Here is a 19,737-nt window from a genome sequence, read left to right as displayed (position 1 = left end):
AATTTAGTACGAATATAAAAAATAACAAGTCGTGCTTAAAGCCTTTTGATAATAAAGTAAGTCACAAGCAAAATAAATGATATTTTCATAATTTTTTGAATAAGACAAATGGTCAAACATTACAGGTGAAAAAGTTAAACATCTTACGTTATAAAACGGAGAGAGTAAAATATAAAGTACTATGGATTTGGAATGCTCATACAATTATATTTTTTTATATTTAATATTGGCAAAATTTGCTACAGGGCATCGAAAAAACACGTAATTAGCCGGTGGACACTGTAAGATCACGAATTTGTTGCATGGCACCACAAAAGTGTGTAATTAGCTATAAGGCACTCTGGTCAATTTTTTATTATCTTTGGAGTCAAAATTTCTAAAAATGACGAGATTGCTCTTGTTGGTCAACCTGTTATACGCCCTTATTGCCGCTAGGTCGCTACTGTCGCCGCCTGCTCACTCGCTCTGTAGGCTAGGGTTCAGGTGTGGTGCGGCGCCGAGACCAACTGGGTCTGTTCGAGTGGACCCGGTTGACATAACGGGTTAGCTAATTACCGAGGGCAATCTCGTCATTTTTAGATTTTTTGACCCCGAAAATAATAAAAATTGGCCGGAGTGCCCTATAGGTAATTACCACATTTTTGTCGTGCTCTGCAGTAAATTCGTGATCTTACGGTGTCCACGGCTAATTATAGGTTTTTTCGATGGCCTATAGCAAATTGTGCCGTTAATATTACAGTGATAATTTCAACCTACTAAAAAATAGAGGCGCGCAACCATGCAAATACGGTATATTTGATTCAATAAAACCCACCAACTAAAAAATAGAGGCGCGCAACCATGCAAATGCAGTATATTTGATTCAATAAAACCCACCAAACGCCATCTGACCTTTCTCACGTTTATTTAATGCGAATGACCAAATAACTACTTATGCTTTCCTACAACCATAACGAACTCACCCTAAATAAGAGAGATGTGCCAGCGTCGAGATTGATGCGACAAACCAAACATAACCTTAACCGTGGTGAAGCGAGCAATGGGCTAGAGCGAGCTTGGAGTGAAATGAGAATGTCATAGGATACTTCTCTACTTGTTTCCCTCCATTTCAACTATTTTAAATAGCAATCCATCAATACAGGGCTGCAGTCCCGACTCCGGAGGGCTGCAGGGGTGGTGGCCTCTACACATGCAGCCCGCCACGTACCCCCACCACAAAAATAAAAGGTGAGAATAATTTTTGTTATTGTATTTTAATTAAGTATATAATAAGTGTGACTAATATTGCAATTATAAACTAAATCTCAATTAATCCATACACATAATTGTCTATTCATATTAATTTCAAATTTCTAAACTGCCGGTATCTTGGTCCTAATATACAACATATTTTTAGTTATGTATTAGATAAAATGCTTGACCAAATAGTAGCTAAGTTTTCTTATATTTTGTGACGAAGGTAGTTAATAACTGCAAGATAGATAATTTGTTCGATCTTTATTTTGCCATTGTCTAATTTTTATCACTGCTTATAATCTGCATGCTTTGTGCGAAATAATTTCTTTTGTACTGTCGTGTGTTGTTTGTTTACAGCACGTGATATATATTACAATTGGAAAATCGTGAGATTTATGTATACCTTCCGGTATTTTTTTCGTAATTACTAGTCAATTTGGCCCCCTCATGCTTATAAATCCTAGGTTTAATCCTCATCAATACTCGTAGATTGGTGAAATAATCATATTGTGACATTTACATATTGTTTGATTCTACTTACCCTTGCTGCCATAATTTACAGAGTAAACAGTACATCACCCCTTTTGTTTTATAAACCTAGGAGTGCGATTCTCGTTTTGTACCAGTAAATCACAGAATTCCCCATTTACACAAACTTTTTCCCGAGCAGAAAAGATTCACCAGACTGTTGCAAGCTGTTAGTCCCACATCATCTAGGGCATTGATGAAGGCCTAGACAATACAGACAGACATTCGCGGCTACATAGAGAGCAAGCCTGTTAGATGTACCGCTAGTTTTAAGACATGGCGTACATGGTATTTGATAGAGTGCTATGGAATACCCATCATCCAAAATTTATCATCGTATAAGAAAAACGAAATACCAAATTAATTATCGTATAAGGGAAGACAATATATTATGTATTAGTTTGAATGTGAACAGTCATTTGGTTCATACACATATTAAATGCTTACATTCATGCAGTCGGTATTAATGTGATTTGCAAATTTGGATTTTGCATGTTTACATACACCTTGTGATGTGTGACTCTTTAGTTTTTAATGTTTATCAAATAGATTCTTGATCTTTGTACCGAGACTTATGATCAATTTAGAACAAAGGTAATAGGAAACGGTATATTTGCGAATGAATAATACCTTTTTGATTAAAAATTTTTATACATGTTCTTAGCAATCAAAAAGCAACGATAAAAAGTAAACTAAAATAAAAAATGTCCTAACATTAACTCTAGATTTAAGGCTAAATTTTAAATTTTAACATAGAGCAGCGAAAAGAAGAGGCTCCGTCGGCATACATCGTCCAAAATAAAGTGCAAGCAAATCTAAGCATAGATAAATGCGCATTGAGATTAGTACCTCTAGATAATAAGTAGACTCGACTCTGACTTTGACGACACCAGTAGAGGGCCTAGAGGCTAGGAGGTGGACTAGCTAGCTAGCTAGCTCTCCACCGTTGCACGATCCCTGGATGGACGAGAAACACACACACGCACAATTAACACTGCATCTTCTTTTACGAAGCTACGTACTACTCGCATGCGAAATTGGCGACCGCGAGCGGGTAGGCGAAGGAGTTGGAGTACTGGAAGGAGACGGCGTCGCTGGGCCCCAGGGGCCCGCCGCGCCTGACGAGGCAGTCGTTGAAGCCGACGCGCTGGAACTGGCTCGGGTCGACGAGCTCCGTCGACGCGAACTCGCCGCAGGAGACGTGGACGTCGTACACCGTGCACGCCGCGCACACGTTGATGATCTCCACGCTGTAGGCCGGGATGCCGCTGGGGAGGTGCTCCTCTCTGCTCTGGTACAGCACCACGTTCTCCTCGGAGCAGCTGCCGGGCTCCATCCGCTCCGCCTCCGTCCAACGGCGGCCGGCGATGGGAGGCTGACCTCCACCTGGATCAACGCATACGCCATACGTACGTTACATGTGCGTAGCACCGAGACAATTCATATATAGCTCGAAATCTCAAGTGTATATCGTACTGATGTTTAGAAGCTTGCGCATGTCTAGCGTCTTAGCCTCCGTCGCGGAGGAAGATGATGATTCCCCAGAGACTGCAGCTGCGTTAACAAACGAGATGTTATTCAAGCTATCTTCATTCATGGGACAAGAGTGTAAATTTTGGTTGGAATGTAACAGGTAGCTACGGAATCCAGTGTAGAAGCATCGCCTATTATTCATTTCATCCCAGCTTATGATAGAGGAGTTGAGATATTCATCAGTTTGGTATAATACGTTGCATGCATGTATATCTGCCTACTTACCTACTGGTTACAAGAGCACAAGTGAGTTCGAGAGTTCAAACAGAAAGATCTTATTTTCTTAAAATTTGACGCTCTACAAACGTAAGAGAAGATCCGGACAATCTTGCCATGGACCATGAGAACCGATTATCTAGCGAGGAGGCTACACATACCTTGGCTAGCTTGAAGGAGCAGCAAGACGATGGCCACAGCCGCACAGGACCGCATCCTAGTATAACTGGCCATTGGCTTGACGACTGAACACTCTGTTTCTCTGTAACCTGTACTTCTCAAATACTTCTGCCGATGCACGAGCTCTATATATACGTCGATCTTGGCTCTGCAATTTACTCCTTCTGCACGCCGCTTGACTCGGGAGACGCCACGCATTAACTGAACGCGAGCACGCGCGCGCGCCATTCGAACGGTTGGCTGTGGGGCGCCTCGAGGCCGGCGGATTGGCTCGTCATGACGGCATATGGGGGACTGCCACTACTCTACGCGCAACGTCGCTGACGCAGCCACCCCGCCTGAGAGCAAGTTGAATACTATAGCCAACCACTAGCTCCAATTTATTTATAGTCAATCTAATAGTCAATTCATATAATAGTTGCCTATAAAACATTAGTACATGGTCCCACATGTCATACACACTCTCTGTCTCGGAGTCCATATACAGCCGATTACAAATTAATAGCCCACCTCTTTTCTCTCTCCTATTTTATCTCTTTAAAATATGCTTATATCTGCCTTACGGCCTGCTATTGTACCTGCTCTGAAGAAGTGAAGCCACCACGGCAGCCGTCCAAGTTTTCCAACATATTTGTCGTTGAAAGAATGAGGAATATACAGATTGAGTGAGTAAGTAAGGTCAGTCTCAATGGGGTTTCTTGGACGTATCATAAACATTAATTAAGTGACACATCAGAAAAAAAGAATATTTGCATGAAACTATCAGGAGAGAATGAATTCGTTTCATAATCATGGAACGTTTAGGCACCATTATGGCCAAGTCATCGGTAACGCAGTGAAACTCACGTTGAGGGCTTGAGACGTTTCATGCAATCAAACATTGTTTGCATGCTCGTCTAGGTTGGTGTATATGATCTCAACTTTCAGCAATAATTAAATGCTTTATTCAGCTTTGGAATTGGTACAAAAAATGTTGCACTGTGAGTAGTTATTTCATGCATCGTTTTATCGAGTTGTTTTGAAAACTGTGTAATGAAATTGTGCATTGAGACTAGCCTAATATCATCTGCAAAACTCCGTGTAGGTCCCAGAATGTATGGTTGGAAGTCTCACAAAGGTACCGGATTCCCAACAGCCGTGATGAGGGGGGCTCAGACCATCAGACCAGCATATATAAATTGTGTGATTTTATTATCTTAAAAAATGAGTAGTATGATTTGCAAAAAAAAAGGTTGTACAATTTGCAAAAAAAAAAAGAGTTGCTCGCCTCGATTCAACGTTCATTCTTCAAGACCACTAAAAAAAATCAAAAATTGAAGTAAGCACATCATGGAATCAATAATATTTACCACCGAATCATACAAGAACTACATGGATGTAGATACAATTCGTTGAAGAACAAAAAGCTAAAACACAGAACTTACATGTATGCATCTGTCGCCTCCACCTTCCTCACCGACAGTGCGGTTCGTTGACCTCCCTGAAGTTGGATCCGTCACTGAAATTTCACCAATTTCCGAGTACACTATATGAGTTTTACTACAGACCATCATCCTATTAAACAAATAAAATAAACATAGTCCTAGCACGCAACACAAAAAAACTCTAATGCAATTCCAAAGAAGCAACATCAGCTGACACAACGCACAAGTAGCACTTAAGCCTAACATCTTCGAAAGGTTTCTCATTAGACGTAGCTTTGGCTTATAGGAAAAAAAAGGAAAAAGAAGGTCGAGTAAAATCACCGTACTTAATAAGCCACACCGAACAAATATAATAGAACAGAGGCATAGCTTGCACAAATTTACAACACTACAAAGCAATTACTTTGACAAAAGCAAAAACAATTGAGCAATTAAGTAATATTGTTAAACCAATCACTCGTCAATGCTAAACCATAACACACCAGGCCCAACAACAATACTATGCTAAACCACACAATACCAGTGTCTATCTATATTAACAAATTTTAACATGTTAATGTAATTATGAAAACAATGAAACTAATCATGGTGAATCTCCTTCAATAGCCTATAACCGTGGGTGTGGCTATTTAAATGGTTTTACTCTAATGAGAGGTGGGTATATAAGTCTCCCAAGGCTTTTCCATGAACCGGTCCTTAATTACCATGAGCACTCCCATCAACACTGTAGTCACATCCCACCATGACAATGAACACTGTAGTCGCATCCCACCATTTGTCATGTTTTTGTTGTCTAGTAAAAACCACAAAACACAACTACTTTCATTGCGAGGCAAAGTCCTCACTTATTAATTAGAATGAATATAGTGTCTCAAACTCAAACTAAGTGAGGTAAAGAACTAAGCATGGCTAAGCATACCAGTTTAAACAAAAGATAAAACCAAGTTACAAGGTAACAAGATAGATACAACATAAGATCTTAATAGCGAAGCATAGGTAAATCTCATAAGCATATAATTGTGAAAACATGCATGTTTATAAATGAACAATGGGAAAACTAATTTTAAAAATTGGGATCAACATGGTCAAGGATTAGGAACATGGATTGCTAATAGTGTGACTTGCCTTGTGACTCTCCAATGGCGTGGTCTACCACCTCGTAGTAGGCTAGACCTTGGGTTGCACCGAAATCTAGAACAAACAATTAAAAACACTCAAAATAGTACAAATAGTTACTGAAATAGGAAAAAAAACTATTTTTAGCGGATTCTTGACCACATTATTGTGCTTAAATGGACCTCAGATTAATTAGTTAAGAATTTTATAATTTGTGTTGTTTTCTCGGTAAACATGAAAAATGAGTTAATGACTTTTTAATGGCAACATGAATGAAATAGGAAAATGGTGTTGTTTAGACAAGAATTAATTAAGTAAAAGAAATTATTTCCCATTATGAGGACATCAGCACCATCAAATTTTCACGTCTCCACCAGTCCAATTTCATGGTCCTATTACCCACGCTCGTGCACGTCACCTCAATTATCAGGTGAGTTCATTCTTAAGTCAATGTCCATATTACTTATATCCTAGAGACAAATCTACTCTTTTTTAACTCGGGAACGATGGAGTGGGTCCAAGGAGAACAGGATTCGTGCGGGCTAGATTCGGACTACAGGACAACACCAACTTCTGACGACCACCACAAATTCATACGAACTCTGATTTGTACATGTAAGTACTTCATCAAAAGCTTATTAAGTCTACTTTCAAACGGATCATTCCTCATGTCCATATCTTTCCTGGAGAGGCCAAATTCGTTGTTTTACTACAGAGACCTTTTTATGTCTACGATATTGTGTCACCTAATTTGGGCCTAATGTGTTGTTCAGACAAGTGAAGTTGGTGATCCGTATGATGGGCTACTATGTCCTGCGGTTCGGAGAGGACTGAGCTGTTACTACCCCCTTGGTTTCCGGGTGGACCCTTTCACTCTATTTTATAATATACGCTTAGCAAAACGAATGTTTTTTGACAGACGTAAGACATGGATTCTATATGAACCAATGGATCGTGTATGAGATTAGAATAACTTCAAAATAACTGACATATTTTTTTTATTTTTTCTGATAAAAATACATGAAAAAAGGAGGTAGAGTTTTTTTTGGATTTATGGTTAAAGAAGAAAAAGAAGAAAACTGGGGTTCTGTTGAAAGGTGAAAAAGTAAAGTCTAAGCGACATATGGTATCCAACTGATTCAATTTGGGACACATGTTAGGGCTAGAGGACAACCTCAACTTGTTGACCCACCGATATATTTCCCTTAGCCATCATAGAATAATTTGGGTTCTATTTACATCAAAGTTTAGCTTCGCTACTTTTCTATGTAATCCCATGATCGGTTATATTGCTGGTTTGCTTGTTAAGGAACCCCACCTTTGATACTTTTTGTTGATTCAATCCTTCATCTTTAGTTAGCAAATTGAGCTGCTTGTTCATCTTGTTTGCTAGTTCTTGAGTGCTTGCAGAACAAATACCCTTGTGGTTGGGCTGACCGTGCATCCATCAAGATTCAAGATTGTATTTATAGTTTGTGTAACGATTGTTAAGGCGCAACATCCCTGGATAGTTGTAGTCAGATCGCCAATATCGCTCCATCAATAGACTTATCTTCTAATCAAAAGATTGGGACACACTCGCGTACATCATCCCACGTCACGATCCGCTACTGTCACACCCGAAGTTTTGTCCAAAGCCTAAAATCGTAAAAAGAAATCCGTAAATAACAATTGGCTTAATTAACTCAGAAAAAGTCCCTCTAAAAGAACTTAATGTAATTAAATCGGGGTTCACAAATCAATTAACTGGATTTAAACTCAAATTGCAGAAGTATAAAATTTGGCCAAACAAATTAATTTAAAACTCGGCAAAAGTGGGGCTTCCCTTTTTCCCTCCTTTTTCCTTTCTTTTTCCCTTCCTTCTCAAATTGGGCCGAAGTCCAATTTTCCTCCCCTTCCTTTTCTTTTTCCTTTTTCTTTTTCCTCTCCTCCTTCCCGGGCCGGCCCAGCCGAGCCGGCCCACCTCTCCCTCCAGGCCGGCCCAGCCAGGCCGACCTTGTCACACCCGGAGTTTTGTCCTAAGCCTAAAATCGTAAAAAAGAAATTCGTAAATAACAATTGGCTTAATTAACTCAGGAAAAATTCCTCTAAAAGAACCTAATTTAACTAAATCGAGGCTCGCAAATCAACTAACTAGATTTAAATTCAAATTGCAGAAGTATAAAATTTGGCCAAACAAATTAATTTAAAACTCGGCAAAAGTGGGGTTTTCCTTTTTCCTCCTTTTTCCTTTCTTTTTCCCTTCCTTCTCAAATTGGGCCGAAGTCCAATTTCCTCCCTCTCCTTTTCTTTTTCCTTTTTCTTTTTCCCTCCTCCTTCCCGGGCCGGCCCAGCCGAGCCGGCCCACCACCTCCTCCTCTGGCCGGCCCAGCCAAGCCGACCGGTCTCCTACCGCGCGCGCTCCTCCCTCCGCCTGGGCCGCCGCTCGGCCCAGCTCGCGCGCCGCGCTCGCCCACGGAGTCCGCGTTGCCTCCCTCCTCCCTCGCGCCACTGACAGGTGGGGCCCACCTATCAGCGACCGAGCCCTCGCCAGCTCGCGCGCCCGCGCCGCGCCGCGCCGCGCCAAGTCCGAGTCCGCGCCGCCGCGGAGACCTCGCCGCGCCCGACTTGGTCTCCAACCTCCGTCCCGCCCTAGCCGGCACCGCCACCCTATAAATCCCCGCCGCCGCTGCGCCGTCGCCCACTTTTCCTCTCCGCCCAAGCTGCTGCCGTGCCTCGCCGTTCGCCGCCGCCGTTCGATCTCGCTGCCGGCCGCCCGTCGTCGTCGTCCAGCCGCGCCATCGCCTCCGCCTCGGCGTCGCCCACCCTCCTCCGGCCCCCGTCGCCGCCGGTGGACACCCCGCGCCCTTCGCCGCCCCTTCAACCTCTCCACCGCCGCGCCGCGCCGCCTCGCCACCGTCCGCGGATTTCGTCACCGCGCGTCGCCAGCCGCCGCTCGTCTGCGTCACCACCTCCGCCTCGATCTCGCCGACTCACCCGCCGGTCGCCGCCGCCGGTGAGAGTCATCTTCCTCCTTCCCCCTCTCTTTTCCTTCCGGCCGACCGCCGACGAGCCGCACGCCGTCGCCGGACGTGTGCGGAGCTCGTCGTCGCCGCCGCCCGCTGCTGTCGTCGTCGCCTTTCCGACGCCGTCATCGAGTCGCCGTCACCCGCGCCTGTGCGTGCCCGCGCTCGCCGCCCGGTCGTCGACGCCACGCCAGTCCGTCACCGCCGCTTTGCCCGGCTGCGCTGCGTGCGCCGCTGCCTCGGTCGTGCGCCGCTGCCTCGGTCGTGCGCCGCGCACCGTCGCCGGACGTCGGTCGTCGCCGCCGCGCCGTCGCCGTCGCGCCGTCGTCACCGTCGCCGTGCACCGCCGCTGTCGCCGCCGCCTACTGCCGCCGTCCGCCCGAGCCGCACCCCGCTCCCCTCTCTGTTATCCCCTCTCGCCGACCGACGGGTCCCACCCATCAGCCGCCGCCGCGCCCTCCTCCCTCTGTCCTCCCGTGGGACCCTTGTCACACCCGGAGTTCCGTCCTAAGCCTAAATCGTAAAAAGGAATTCGTAAGTAACAATTGGCTTAATGAACTCAGGAAAAATCCCTCTAAAAAGGAATTAATTCAATTAAATCGTGGCTCGCAAATCGACTAACAGGATTTAAAGTTAAATTGCAGAAGTATAAAAATTTGGCCAAACAAATTAATTTTAAAACTCGGCAAAAGTGGGGTTTTCCTTTTTCCCTCCTTTTTCCTTTCTTTTTCCCTTCCTTCTCAAATTGGGCCGAAGTCCAATTTTCCTCCCTCTTTCTTTTTCCTTTTCTTTTTCTTTTTCTTTTCTTCCCGGGCCGGCCCAGCCGAGCCAGCCCGCAGCCTCCTCCTCGGCCGGCCCAGCCGAGCCGGCCTCCCTCCGCCCGCCAGCGCGCGCCCCAACTGGGCCGCCGCTCGGCCCATCTCCCGCGTCGCCCACTCGCCCGCGCCGCGAGTCCGCGCCGCCTCCCTCCTCTCTCTCGCGTCACTGACAGGTGGGGCCCACCTGTCAGCGACTGCTCCGCCAGCCCGCACCGGCCGAGTCCGCGTCCGCCGCCGCGCCGCAACCGCTGCTGCCGCAACGACCGCCGCCGGGACCGTGTCGTCGCCGACTCGGTCTCCAACCTCCGCCCGCCCTAGCCGGTGCCGCCACCCTATAAATCCCCGTCGCCGCCGCGCCGTCGCCCACTTTCCGCCGTCGCTCGTGTCGCCGCCGCGCTGCTGCCTCTCGCCGCCGCCACGCAACTTCGCCGTCGGACGCCTTCGCCGCTGTCCAGCCGCGTCATCGCCTCCGCGCCGTGGTCGCCAACCAGTCGCCACCCTCGTCGTCGCCGGAGAGCATCCCCTGCACCGCGCATTCCTCCGTCGCGTCGTCGCCGTCGCGCCCGGTCGCCTCACCGCCGCCGGTCGATCTCCGCCGCCACCGCCGATCTCCCGCTCCCACCCGCGTCGCCACCTCCGCCTCGGTCTCGCCGACCCGCCCGCGCTCTCGCCGCCGCCGGTGAGCGTCCCCATCCTCCTCCCCTCTCTCTCCCCCTTCCCGACCGACCGCCGCCGAGTCGCACGTCGTCGCCGGACAGGTGCGAAGCTCGCCCTCGCCGCCGACCGCTGTGGTCGTCGTCGCCTTCGCGTCGCCGTCGTCTAGCCGCCATCGCCTGTGCTTGCCTGTGCCCGCGCTCGCCGCTCGCCAGTCACCGTCGCCGCTGCTCTGCCGGGTTGCGCCCGTGCATCGCCGCCTCGGCCGTCGTCGCCTTCGCGCCGTCGCCGTCGCGCCGCTGTCACCGTCGCCGTGCGCCGCCGTCGCCGCGTCGCCCGCAGCTCCCGCCGGCCGCCGCCGTCCGCCCGAGCCGCGCGCTGCGCCTCCCCTCCTCTCTGTTCCCCTCTCGCTGACGAGTGGGCCCCACCCGTCAGTCGTCCCCGCGCCCGCCTCCTCTCTCTCTCCTCCCCGGGCCCGCGTGTCAGTCTCTCCCTCTCCCTCTGTCTCACCGACAGGTGGTCCCCACCTGTCAGCCGTCAGCTTCCTCTCTGCTCGCTGACGTCAGCAACCCCATTAATTGCGCAATAATTGATTTAGGACTTTTCTATTTAGCTTAAAAACCCAGAAAACTTCTAAAATTCATAAGTAATTCATCTAGTCTCCGTTTAGGTCCATTCAAATTTCATTAAATTCATAAAATTGTCAAGAATCCGTTAAAAATAGTTTCTTTTGCTGTTTCAGTAGGGTTTGTGCCTGTTTTATTTATTTTTGTGCTTTGTCGCTTAGATTCGGATCCCGCCGAAGAGCCGGTTTACTTCGAGATCATCGCCGAAGTTCCCCTAAGGCCAGAGCAAGGCAAGTGACACTCATCCTTGAACATATTGAACCCATAATTGCAAATTCCCCGCTTTATTATCTCAAATATGCATTGTTTTAATTAAAGTATTTACTTTATGTTATTTTCGGGTAAACCTTATTATTATACCGTTGTTTATCCAACTTTATTCATTGCTGGACCAGGGGTTACTTGATTAGAGTTAGGCCTAAGTTAATGCTTAGCCATGCTTAGAACAAATAGCTCATGGGAAAACATCGTAATCATGCTTAGTTCGGAATAGCTGAGATAATGATTCACCACCCGGTTCGGGTTAATGTCAACTCAAATATTGATAATGGTGGGCTGTGGGTGCATGGTTTTGAGAGTCGCACCCATGGTAATTAAGGACCGGTTCACGGGAAACCCTGGAAGTAAATAAGTGCTAACCACATGCCGAAATGGGTAAGGTGGGACTTGGAGCATGACTTCGAACTATTTGACGTACCCAGGCAAGGGTAGGCGTGATGGAGTATGGACGGGCAATCGTGGCGTAACGAAAGCTTCTTCTGCTTCCGGATCTACCAAGGCACAAGAGGGGACTGCCCGACTTGGTGTAAAGAAGGGGGTGAAACCTGAAGTGTGGTACGATTAAATAGGGAGGGTTGTGTAACGGGTCCTATCACGGTCTCCTTTCCGGTATGCCGTGGTGGTATGTCGGCGCACGTTCAAGTGTACTGGAGTCGTGTCTTGTGGGTACAGTAGTACACCTCTGATCAGAGTATAAACTATTCGAATAGCTGTGCCCACGGTTACGGGCAAGCTCCCAGCTTCACTGTGATTAGTGAACCTCTAATAACTTGAGTAAATTGGTTATCACTCGGGACTACTGCAACGTGGTGTAACGTTGAGTAGTGGTTGGGCCTGTTGCAACGTGGTGTAGCGTTGGACAGTGTTGTGGTATTTTACAACTGTTTTTTTATTTATGCTTTACTGTACTTAATTACCTTTGCTCTTTTAATCTCCGTTATTTGTTTAAACTGCTGCTTTATCGCAAATAACCCTAGCCTGTCCTTGTTAATCCCATTGCACCATTTATTCTTCCCCTTGTCCGTGTTACTTGTTGAGTACGGTGGTTTGTACTCAGCCTTGCTTAACTTTCCCACCCCAGAGCTAGAAGCCGAGTCAGATGGAGGTGCCTCTCAGGAGTGAGCTGTTCCGCCGTCGAAGCGTTGCCTGTGGACTGGAGCCGTACCCGCTGGAGCTAGTCTACCTTTGTTTTCTTTCCGCTGCATTTCCGCTAGAATAAGTGTAATTTTCAGTTGTTTCTAGGAACGATGGTTATGTAATCAACATTGTCTTTTTGTGTACCCTGGCTGGTCCTGGACAGGGATTTAATACACAATTAAGTTTAGAAATTCGTGTGAGGAATTTCTGGGCGTACAAGTTGGTATCAGAGCCTCCTTTGACCGTAGGATCAGCCCAATGGAAACCCTAAGAGCCCTCTGCTTTTCATGCTTGTGCATAGTTTGCGAAAGTTAGAGTGTTTTGAAAATGGGTTAGTGTTTTTCAAAAGCGTGAGTGATTTAAAAAGACAAACCCCTTTGGTTGAAAAGCGTGAGTAAATCGATTTACGGGTAAAACTTTATTTACTTTCTTTCTTTTATGATTTATTTATCATGAAACAAAATTTTGCATTTATTGATTCCAAATCCTTGCGTTCTTTAGATGGCTGACCACCCCTTGTACCATCGTGGAAACGGGATGGCTGGATTTGTGGCAGAGTTGGCAAGAGTCTCGTTCACAGCAGGATACCCCTATGAGCCAGAGTACACCACGATCCATCCACTTGAAGGCGAGTTTCCCCACCGAGTAAGATTGGAGCTGCATGGAATCCCCGGTTTCCTCCCTAACTTGGAAGCAGAAGGAGCTGGAGGTTCGCTTGAGCATGCCTGCCAGGAAGCTGCCTACAGTCTGATGACAGCGCTCAGGGCCAGGCATGACCTGACGTTTCGGCATTCGGCTTACCGGTATCACCCTGGTCGTGTACCCAATTCCATGGTCAGTAGGTTTCGGTCTGCCCGAAGTGAGCAAGACCCTACCTTTGGTAGGATGTGCACGGTGCTGCAGGGCCTCGAGCAGATGCATCACGATTTCCACAAAGCGTCCAAGGCCTTGAACGACGCCAAGCTCACCCAGATCGTTCGTCTGCAAGATGAGGTCGACCGCTTGAAGAAGGAGAATGCCAGGCTTAAAGAACTCCCAGAGCCCGGAGGTGCAAGGTGTCGCACTACGGCAAGGAAGCGAACCCGCGGGCCGCCAAGAGTTCAGTCGTACCCTGGTGCCCCGGATGAACCAAGACCCTTGATGCAGATGGTGCCAACCTCTCCGACCCCAGTGCCCGAGGAAGGTGTCTCCCCGTTCAACGCAGCAAGGAACCGCAACAGGGTCGTCTCAGTCTCGAGCAGCAGTGAGTCCGCTTCTGGTGAAGATGAAGATGGTCTCCCCAGCAACTCAAGAAGCCGCTCTGAAGACGAGGAAGAAGATCCGTCTCCCGTCATCGATCATCGCTCTCCTTCCGTGCCCTAGCCGTCGCCTCTAGCTTCGTTTTAGTCGTTGTGTGCTAGTTTTGGTGTGTTAGGTTTGCTTCGCTTGGGGCTAGTGGTGAACCATAGCAGTAGTGGGGTTATGGTTGTACCGCCAGGAGTTGTGTGGTTTTTAAGTGTATTTCTTAAGCAAGACAATTACAGTTCACTAATTAAATAAAGCCCCTGTTTGCTTAGCCGTTTCTTTTTCTTCTTTCTCTTTCTGTCCTCCCGCTCCTGCAGATGGTGAACACCCGTCAGAACAACCGCGACACCGACCAGTCCAGCACTGGAGGACCGCCCCCACCGCCTCCACCAGAGAACCCGTCGCTCGCCCAGGTTCTTGCTAGTCAGACGCAGATGCTCTCTTGGATGATGCAGCAGATGCAACAACAACAGTAGCAACATCAACAAGTTCTCCACCAGCTTCTAAATCAAAGTCAGAATAACCAGCAACAGCATGGACCACCCCCTGTGCAGTCCAAGCTACCAGAGTTTCTCCGTGTCCGTCCCCCAACTTTCTCAAGCACTACCAACCCCATGGAGGCAAGTGATTGGCTCCATGCCATTGAGAAGAAGCTCAATCTACTGCAGTGCACTGACCAAGAGAAAGTCTCCTTTGCCGCACATCAACTGATGGGTCCCGTCTCTGCTTGGTGGGATAATTTCCTGGCTACCCGCACCGCTACTACGGAAGTGACTTGGGCGGAATTCTGTCTTAATTTCCGCAAGGCCCATATCCCCGACGGGATAGTCACACAGAAGAAGCGTGAGTTCCGCGCTTTGCAGCAAGGTACTAAGATGGTGACAGAGTACCTTCATGAGTTCAATCGCCTAGCGCGATACGCTCCCGAGGATGTCCGCACTAATGCCGAAAGACAAGAAAAGTTCCTCGGAGGCTTGGATGATGAATTGAATAAACAGTTGCTTTCCGGCGACTATGCTGACTTTGAGAAACTAGTGGATAAGGCCATCCGTCAGGAGGACCAGCACCTCCAGATGGACAAGAAGAGGAAGGCTTCGCAGTTCAGGTCTAACCAGCCGCCTCCTCAGAAGCCCCGATTCCACACCGGGCCCTATCCTTCGAATCAGCAACACGGGCAATCAACCTTCATTGTCCGCCAACATCGTCCTTACAATCCCAGCAACTTCTCCAGTGGTCCATCCCAGCATGCTCCACCTCAACGCGCTCCCCCTGCACCAGCTCCCCGGCAATAGAATGCTCCTCCGCCGACAGCTCAACCTCCTCCGGCCAGGAAGGATGCAGGTGCAAAGCCTGGAGTGTGCTACAACTGTGGCGACCCAGGTCACTTTGCTGACAAGTGCCCGAAGCCGAAGCGCAGTGGGCAAAGGTTCGTGCAAGCTCGCGTGAATCATGTCACCGCCGAAGAAGCACAGGCTGCGCCGGAAGTAATACTGGGTACGTTTCCTGTCAACTCCGTACCTGCTACAGTACTTTTTGATTCTGGTGCTACACACTCTTTTATTTCAAGAAAGTTTGTGGGATTACTTGGGTTAAGAAGGGAAAAGTTAAGAAACCCGATGCGGGTTAGTACTCCAGGGCATAGTATGTTTTCGGACCTTTATAGCCCTAATGTGCCCATTGAAATCCAAGGAACACCCTTTCTAGCCAATCTCATCCTTCTCGAATCTAAAGACCTAGATGTCATTTTGGGAATGGACTGGCTTATCAAGCATCAAGGAGTGATTGATTGTGCCAAGCGTACAGTCACCTTGACCGGTGAAGGTGGTAAAGTGGTGACTTATCAGTCGCCGGAGTCAGTGTCAACCAGGACTTGTTTGAATCGGATGGGAGCTGAAGAGCAACCCTCGGAAAAAGTTAAAGACCCAAAGAAGTTGGAAGACATACCAGTGGTTTGTGAGTATCCGGAGGTGTTTCCAGATGATCTCACAACGATGCCGCCAGAAAGGGAGATCGAGTTCCGTATCAACTTGGTACCAGGAACCGCACCGATCTATAAGAGACCCTACAGGATGGTAGCCAATGAGATGGCAGAAGTGAAGAAGCAAGTGGATGAACAGCTTCAGAAAGGTTACATCCGACCGAGTACCTCGCCTTGGGGTGCCCCGGTTATTTTTGTTGAGAAGAAGGACAAAACCAAGAGAATGTGTGTGGACTATCGTGCTTTGAACGATGTTACCATCAAGAATAAGTATCCTCTGCCAAGGATTGATGATCTGTTCGACCAGTTGAAGGGAGCCAAAGTTTTCTCCAAGATCGATTTGAGATCAGGGTATCATCAGTTAAGAATTCGGGAAGAAGATATTCCCAAGACGGCATTCACTACTCGCTATGGCTTGTATGAGTGTACGGTAATGTCGTTTGGACTTACTAATGCCCCGGCATTAGTACCTACTCAGGGAAAAGATTAGCCGAGATTTACTTGTCTAGGATCATGTGTCTACATGGAGTACCGAAGAAGATCGTTTCTGACCGAGGACGTCAGTTTACTTCAATGTTTTGGCAGAAGCTACAGGAGGAATTGGGAACCCGACTGAATTTCAGTACGACTTATCATCCCCAGACCGATGGTCAGACAGAGAGGGTAAATCAGATTCTTGAAGACATGCTTAGAGCTTGCGCTCTCGACTTTGGTGGAACTTGGGATAAGAACCTACCGTATGCAGAGTTCTCATACAACAACAGTTATCAGGCCAGTCTGCAGATGGCACCTTTTGAAGCATTGTATGGGCGAAAGTGTCGTACACCCCTCTTCTGGGATCAAACAGGAGAACGTCAAGTTTTTGGGACTGAAGTTCTAAGTCAGGCCGAAGAGAAGGTCAGAATAATCCGTGAAAGGTTGAAAACAGCTCAAACCAGACAGAAGAGTTATGCAGATAATCGTCGAAGGGACTTAGCCTTCGAAGCAGGAGACTATGTGTACCTCCGCGTCACACCTTTGCGAGGAGTATACCGATTTCAGACCAAAGGAAAATTGGCACCACGTTTTGTGGGACCATACCGGATAGTGGAACGCAGGGGAGAAGTTGCGTATCAGTTGGAACTCCCCGCTAACATGGCCGGAATCCATGACGTGTTCCATGTGTCGCAGCTCAAGAAGTGTCTCCGTGTGCCTGAGGAACAGACCAACTCCGAGCACATCGATCTGCAGGAAGATCTGACTTATGTGGAGAAGCCAGCACGGATTCTAGAAACCAGTGAAAGGAAGACTCGGAACCGTGTGATCAGATTCTGCAGAGTTCAGTGGAGTCACCACCCAGAAGAAGAAGCGACATGGGAAAGAGAAGATGAGCTCAAGGCCGCCCATCCGCACCTCTTCGCCAGTGCCTCCGAATCTTGGGGTCGAGATTCCGTTTAAGGGGGGGTAGGTTTGTCACACCCGGAGTTCCGTCGTAAGCCTAAATCGTAAAAAGGAATTCGTAAGTAACAATTGGCTTAATGAACTCAGGAAAAATCCCTCTAAAAAGGAATTAATTCAATTAAATCGTGGCTCGCAAATCGACTAACAGGATTTAAAGTTAAATTGCAGAAGTATAAAAATTTGGCCAAACAAATTAATTTTAATACTCGGCAAAAGTGGGGTTTTCCTTTTTCCCTCCTTTCTCCTTTCTTTTTCCCTTCTTTCTCAAATTGGGCCGAAGTCCAATTTTCCTCCCTCTTTCTTTTTCCTTTTCTTTTTCTTTTTCTTTCTTCCCGGGCCGGCCCAGCCGAGCCAGCCCGCAGCCTCCTCCTCGGCCGGCCCAGCCGAGCCGGCCTCCCTCCGCCCGCCAGCGCGCGCCCCGCCTGGGCCGCCGCTCGGCCCATCTCCCGCGTCGCCCGCTCGCCCGCGCCGCGAGTCCGCGCCGCCTCCCTCCTCTCTCTCGCGTCACTGACAGGTGGGGCCCACCTGTCAGCGACTGCTCCGCCAGCCCGCGCCGCGCCCGCGCCGGCCGAGTCCGAGTCCGCCGCCGCGCCGCAACCGCCGCTGCCGCAACGACCGCCGCCGGGACCGCGTCGTCGCCGACTCGGTCTCCAACCTCCGCCCGCCCTAGCCGGTGCCGCCACCCTATAAATCCCCGTCACCGCCGCGCCGTCGCCCACTTTCCGCCGTCGCTCGTGTCGCCGCCGCGCTGCTGCCTCTCGCCGCCGTCGCGCAACTTCGTCGTCGGAGGCCTTCGCCGCTGTCCAGCCGCGTCATCGCCTCCGCGCCGCAGTCGCCAACCAGTCGCCACCCTCGTCGTCGCCGGAGAGCATCCCCTGCACCGCGCATTCCTCCGTCGCGTCGTCGCCGTCGCGCCCGGTCGCCTCACCGCCGCCGGTCGATCTCCGCCGCCACCGCCGATCTCCCGCTCCCACCCGCGTCGTCACCTCCGCCTCGGTCTCGCCGACCCGCCCGCGCTCTCGCCGCCGCCGGTGAGCGTCCCCATCCTCCTCCCCTCTCTCTCCCCCTTCGCGGCCGACCGCCGCCGAGTCGCACGTCGTCGCCGGACAGGTGTGAAGCTCGCCCTCGCCGCCGACCGCTGTGGTCGTCGTTGCCTTCGCGTCGCCGTCGTCTAGCCGCCATCGCCTGTGCTTGCCTGTGCCCGCGCTCGCCGCTCGCCAGTCGCCGTCGCCGCTGCTCTGCCGGGTTGCGCCCGTGCATCACCGCCTCAGCCGTCGTCGCCGTCGCGCCGTCGCCGGACGCCGGTCGTCGTCGTCGCGCCGTTGCCGTCGCGCCGCCGTCGCCGTCGCCGTGCGCCGCCGTCGCCGCGTCGCCCGCTGCTCCCGCCGGCCGCCGCCGTCCGCCCGAGCCGCGCGCTGCGCCTCCCCTCCTCTCTGTTCCCCTCTCGCTGACGAGTGGGCCCCACCCGTCAGTCGTCCCCGCGCCCGACTCCTCTCTCTCTCCTCCCTGGGCCCGCGTGTCAGTCTCTCCCTCTCCCTCTCTCTCACCGACAGGTGGTCCCCACCTGTCAGCCGTCAGCTTCCTCTCTCCTCGCTGACGTCAGCAACCCCATTAATTGTGCAATAATTGATTTAGGACTTTTCTGTTTAGCTAAAAAACCCAGAAAACTTCTAAAATTCATAAGTAATTCATCTAGGCTCCGTTTAGGTCCATTCAAATTTCATTAAATTCATAAAATTGTCAAGAATCCATTAAAAATAGTTTCTTTTGCTGTTTCAGTAGAGTTTGTGCCTGTTTTATTTATTTTTGTGCTTTGTCGCTTAGATTCGGATCCCGCCGAAGAGCCGGTTTACTTCGAGATCGTCGCCGAAGTTCCCCTAGTGCCAGAGCAAGGCAAGTGACACTCATCCTTGAACATATTGAACCCATAATTGCAAATTCCCCGCTTTATTATTTACTTTAATTAAAGTATTTACTTTATGTTATTTTCGGGTAAACCTTATTATTATGCCGTTGTTTATCCAACTTTATTCATTGCTGGACCAGGGGTAACTTGATTAGAGTTAGGCCTAGGTTAATACTTAGCCATGCTTAGAACAAATAGCTCATGGGAAAACATTGTAATCATGCTTAGTTCAGAATAGCTGAGATAATGATTCACCACCCTGTTCGGGTTAATGTCAACTAAAATATTGATAATGGTGGGCTGTGGGTGCATGGTTTTGAGAGTCGCACCCATGGTAATTAAGGACCGGTTCACGGGAAACCCTGGAAGTAAATAAG

The 19,737-nt window shown here is 48.9% G+C and overlaps 1 protein-coding gene across 1 annotated transcript; it reads right to left on the bottom strand.

Annotated features, from left to right (window-relative positions):
• Positions 1 to 2,785: 2,785 nt before the first annotated feature.
• LOC102712112 (TPD1 protein homolog 1B-like) lies at positions 2,786 to 3,747 on the bottom strand. Its single transcript, XM_006661618.2, has 3 exons — positions 3,666 to 3,747; positions 3,241 to 3,312; positions 2,786 to 3,150 (listed from the first exon to the last, which is right to left on the bottom strand). Exons 1-3 carry the CDS (start codon positions 3,745 to 3,747, stop codon positions 2,786 to 2,788), a joined length of 519 nt encoding a protein of 172 aa, XP_006661681.2.
• Positions 3,748 to 19,737: the final 15,990 nt, after the last annotated feature.

This window comes from Oryza brachyantha, chromosome 10 (assembly GCF_000231095.2).
Source record: "Oryza brachyantha chromosome 10, ObraRS2, whole genome shotgun sequence".
Taxonomy (NCBI): Eukaryota; Viridiplantae; Streptophyta; class Magnoliopsida; order Poales; family Poaceae; genus Oryza; species Oryza brachyantha.
The sequence above is the reverse complement of the archived record's forward strand: the minus strand, read 5'-3'. Positions and strand labels throughout refer to the sequence as shown.